Source organism: Lycium ferocissimum, unplaced genomic scaffold, assembly GCF_029784015.1.
Source record: "Lycium ferocissimum isolate CSIRO_LF1 unplaced genomic scaffold, AGI_CSIRO_Lferr_CH_V1 ctg12057, whole genome shotgun sequence".
Lineage (NCBI taxonomy): Eukaryota > Viridiplantae > Streptophyta > Magnoliopsida > Solanales > Solanaceae > Lycium > Lycium ferocissimum.
Window position 1 is genome coordinate 1 of NW_026714161.1, and position 4,922 is coordinate 4,922.

Consider the following 4,922-nt stretch of genomic DNA (forward strand, 5'->3'; position numbering starts at 1 on the left):
GGTGGGCTCGGCGTTTGGGGGGGTAATTTTTCCCATTTTAAAAAAATTTTAAAGGGGTAAAGGCCGGAAAAGGAAAGGTGTGTCGTAGCAGGTCAGGCTGGTTGGGGGGAATGAAGGTGCCTTATCCCTTAAAACTAAGTAGCAAAATCAATAGATTAAATACAATTTTAAATTTAAGTTAAAATCGATAAATTAGTGTTATTTTTTTCTAAATGTGTGAAATGTGTTCAGTAAAAATGCCGATCCATGCATTATAAAACTATTATTTAGTTTACACAATTTACCGTGTATTTTTGTAACCAAAAGCAACCCAAAGTAAAGAATCTTTTTTAACGGTTTGTATCTAGTGGAAAACAAACTATTGACGTCGTTTATAGTGAAGTCGCTAGGTTGAGCAAGATGGATGTGAACCCTGAAATTTTTTGTTAGTTGCTTATTCTAAATTTGGATACCTTGTGAAATGTCTGAACAATAAGCTAAGTATAGTGTTTGTTGCAAGAGCACTAGGCATTTTCATTTCATGTTTGGGTAAATGATTGTTACCTTTAAAATATTTGCAGTTGCTCTTTTCTCTGCTTAATAATCTGTTATCTATAACGTGCCAATAGTAAGAGTAACTTTATCCTATATGAATATGTTCATTGTCTTAACTAGTCCAAAGTTCTACATAATTGCTGCTGATGTCTAATAAATGCATCATAAGATATTGGACAAATCGCAATGCACCAACGAACTGGATTGCTTGAAACAGTGCAAATGTTATGATATAAAGCTACGTAGAATTTGTTGTAAGATCACATAAGTTCTCAGTGATACTTATTAGATGAGCTGATAGCGCGTAGATATCTCATATTTTGATCTGAATAGCTTTGGTACTTCATTTCTTCACTAACAAACTTTCAGCAAGTATTAGTAATTGCTAATCATTCTTTCTAAACAAAATCAGAATAAAGGAAAGAGCTAATTTGTTTAGAAGAAGCCTGACAGCTGAAAAACATGATAAACACATCGTCATCAAATTATTCCTTAAATTCAAATTCAAACACCATTCCTCAAATAGGCACTACGTCCATGTAGAGGTAATCTAGGAAACACCCCTTACCCATACAGAAAGAAAACAAAAAACAAAGTGAACAGAATATTATGAGCTCCTTCAAACAGAATGTGAAAGATCAAACATCAAAGCTTCTAGCCTTACTTATCTTGACCTCCTTCGGTTTTTATTCCTGCCACTCTTTTTGTGCGGACCCAAAATTCTGAAAAGAAAACTATCAACGAGCTCATTATATCTTCGGCAATGCAAGAGTAGCCAGATCACGATGCCAAAACCCATAGAAGATCCTAAGGCAAAACCTATATATTTCCCGTCAATTTCATCATGTTCAGAATGGCTGCTTGGTTGTGACGATCCATTCACTTTAGTTTCACTGCAAGAGTTCTTTAAAGGAAAATCGCACAGCCCTTTGTTTCCTTCAAAGGAATCTGATGAGAACGTCCGAAGTTGGTTGCCATTTGGAATCCTACCAGAAAGTTGATTAAAAGATAGGTTCAAGACAGCAAGGAATGTGAGACTCCCAAGCTCGTCTGGAATTCTACCACTTAACTGGTTCACTGAGAAATCTAAGGATTCAAGCTGAGTCAACTTTCCAAGTGCCTTTGGTATTTTGCCTGTCAAAGCATTGTGTGAAAAGTTAAGAAGGTAAAGCGATTTGAGATCTCCCAATACCTCTGGTATCTCTCCTTGGAAGTTGTTGCACGAGAAATCAATGGATGTGAAAGCTTCAACAATATTCAAAATCTCCATTAGCTGACCTTTGAGATTTAAAGTCACTGTATTTTGATAGTAAAATGTCATGATGAAATCAACTTGCAAATGTTGGTGCCCCTGCATTGAATTGCTGCTCAAGATCATTCCTTTCCAGTTGGAGAAGTATTGTGGTAGCAGATCTCCACTGAAATTGTTGGAAGAAAGATCCACAATTTGGAGCTTTGACCAGGTTTGATTATTAACTATAGGACACTGGAGATTCCCATGGAACCTGTTCAACCTCAAGACAATGACATGCAAACTGGATATTTTCTTCAACATGCATGGGAATGTATCTCTAATCTTGTTGTTTCCAATATCAAAAACCTCCAGAAATGCACATCTTTCCAAGGATGTTGGAACTTTTCCTTCTAAGTTATTGTTGCTGAGGTCTAAAGTTTTCAAATTGCAATTCAGCGCAAATGTATCAGGAAGGATGCCACTTAGTTTGTTTCTCCCTAATTTCAACACTACGAGAAGGTCAGTCTTTTGGAGTAGACATGGAGGTATTTTGCTGTTCAAGGAGTTGTTTGACATATCAAGAAATTGAAGCTGATCTAGATTGCATATGGAAGATGGTATTGATCCCGTAAACTTATTATTGCCAAGTGATAAGTAGGTGAGAGAAGTAGGTAGGATGGGAAGATTGTCGTTGATCATGTTGGAATGCAAGTCCAGAAACTGAAGAGTGGTAGACACGTAAGGATTTTCTAGAGACTCCAGGAGATTGCAAGAAAGATTCAGATAATAAACACTCCAAACCCAGCTGGGTATTTGTCCTTTAATGTTGTTAATTGAAAGGTCTAAGTCCAACATCCTAGACTGGTTTGTAAGATCTGGAAACTTTTGCAACTCACATGAGGCCAACCTTATTACAGACAACTGGGGAAAGGGAAATGAGGTCGAATTACTACCTTGTACATCAATTCTCAAGTTGTTGTAAGAAAGGTCAAGCCAGTATAGCCCAGGTAGTTCCTTCATCACTTCGATTTTAATGGTCCCACTAAAGCGAGTTGGACGAAAGCAAGACTCTGAAAGCCTTTTAGTTTAAAGATAGATCGCGGGATCGATCCATTTAGATGGTTACTGCTCAAATCAATTTTTTCCAAAACAGAGAGGGATGCATCAAATTCATGGACTTCTCCACTGAAGTGATTTTTCCGAAGATAAAGGATCTGCAATGAAGGGAGGGAAAGGAGAACTGACGGAACTGTCCCAGTGATGGAATTTTCGCTTAAGTATAGAGACACAAGGTCTGAAAGGCTTCCAAAATGAGCAGAAGTAAGTGGACCTGTTAGATTATTAGTACTGAGGTCAATGCTATAGAGTTTCTTTGCCTTGTGAAAGAGTGGGATTGAGCCACTAAAGCTGTTGGATGACAAGTCAAGACCAACTAGGTCCGTGAGATTTCCCAGAGTCAATGGAATGGGCCCACTGAAATTGCATGAACTTAGAGCAAGCCGGGTCAAATTACTAAGATTACCAATTGAATCTGGAAGCCAACCGGTGAAACCCGTGTGGCTAAGAACTACTTCCCTTAATGCACTTCCCTGTGGAAATTCAGGTAAAGTGCCAGTAAGGTTTTCATTGTATGATAAATCAAGCTCCTGTAGAGTTGGTAATTGAATGAGTTTACTGGGAAATGAACCGCGCAAGTTGCAACTCCGGAGACTCACGGTAGTTAATTTTGTAAAATTTACTAGAGATTCTGGAATATGGGACAAGTCATTGCCATCGAGACGAATGACTGAAAGGAAGTGAAGATTTAAAAGGATAGGGTCAAGAGGGCCTGAAATGCCAGAATATCTCATGCTCAACACTCTCAACTGAGGTAGAGATGATGATACAGCCGAGCACCACTCACTCCCCTTCGATGAAATGTTCACTCCATCAAGATAAAGTTCTCTAAGATTTGCTAGGTTTCCGACCAGTGTCTTCAAATCTGTGCTCCCAAGCTCTAAGAAAGGATGAGAAAATGGTAATTCGTCGGATAATTCGTCGGAATTATAAGAAGAAAGATCAAGAAACACCAAATGTGTTAATCTTGACAACTCAATTGGAATTTGCCCATCAAAACCAGCAAAGGACAGATCCAAGTATGTCAAGTTTTTGAGCTTATAAATTTCTGTTGGTATTTGAACAGAGTCTAACGTATTATTAGCCATATTCAGCTTCTCAAGATGTTGAAGATTGAAGAGACTGCTTGAGTTATCAATTCCGCCAGAAATGGCTTCCTCGTCCAACTCTAGAACAAGCACATGACCTTCTTCATCACAACTTACACCTGGCCACAGGCAACAGTCAGCGTTTTGATCCCACTTGACTAGTTTGGTTGACAAAGAAGAGTCGAACGTGAGGTTATTCTTGAATTTAATTAATGAGGCTTTTTGATCACCCAAACATTGGCCATATATTTGAGTAATATAGTTAGAACCAGTAAGAAGTACCACCAGGATGGTGATGAAAGAAAGATGTATGAATGATATTTTCATAGTGAGGCAATATTATAGTAATGAAATTGAATGAATGATAAGTTGCCTTTTATAGGAAAGACGTGCGGCTTGCATGTGAGTCACAACAAGACCTCGAAGAACCACATAAATTGCCTTCAATTAGTCTCCAACAGGATAAACCCTCAATTTGGTTTCTCTATAGTTTTCTATCGACTTGAGTCGTACATGTGGAAGTCTCTCTCTAATTAATTTTCTTCTTTCTTCTCTGGTCTTTTTGTGGTTTCTTTCAGTCTTCTTTTGTTCACCACTCTATGGGAAAATTTTAGGAGTGTCATGATCGGTGCACTCCTTAAATCAAACCGTAAGTAAAAAATCTTTGTAATTTATATAAGAAAATTCCAAAAATTTAAAATTGCACGGGGGTCAATACATATACCAAAGTGGAAAACTTTCAATGTCATATCTTGAACACTATCAGAGGATTCAATTGTTGTTAATTTATATGTATTAAAAACTACTTATCCAATTAGAAGAGTAAATTTTAGCATTTTTGGTGTTTTTTTTTAGCACTTTTCACTCCATTGGGGGAGTATTTAATTAAGAAAAAGAGGGGTAAAAAATACAAAATATAGTTTATTAAATTACCGCTATCTAAAAACAAT

General features: G+C 37.3%; 2 protein-coding genes across 2 annotated transcripts; both read right to left on the bottom strand.

Annotated features, from left to right (window-relative positions):
* Nucleotides 1-1,198: 1,198 nt before the first annotated feature.
* Nucleotides 1,199-2,788, bottom strand: LOC132041864 (receptor like protein 22-like). Its single transcript, XM_059432549.1, has one exon. The coding sequence runs from the start codon at nucleotides 2,786-2,788 to the stop codon at nucleotides 1,199-1,201; it is 1,590 nt and encodes a 529-aa protein (XP_059288532.1).
* Nucleotides 2,788-4,299, bottom strand: LOC132041862 (receptor-like protein 7). The gene has a single exon (XM_059432547.1). It carries the CDS (start codon nucleotides 4,297-4,299, stop codon nucleotides 2,788-2,790), a length of 1,512 nt encoding a protein of 503 aa, XP_059288530.1.
* Nucleotides 4,300-4,922: the final 623 nt, after the last annotated feature.

Bases quoted from the DNA above. Each gene is read 5' to 3' on its own strand.
- LOC132041864 (XM_059432549.1), bottom strand. From the start codon at position 2,788: ATGAAGGAACTACCTGGGCTATACTGGCTTGACCTTTCTTACAACAAC.
- LOC132041862 (XM_059432547.1), bottom strand. From the start codon at position 4,299: ATGAAAATATCATTCATACATCTTTCTTTCATCACCATCCTGGTGGTA.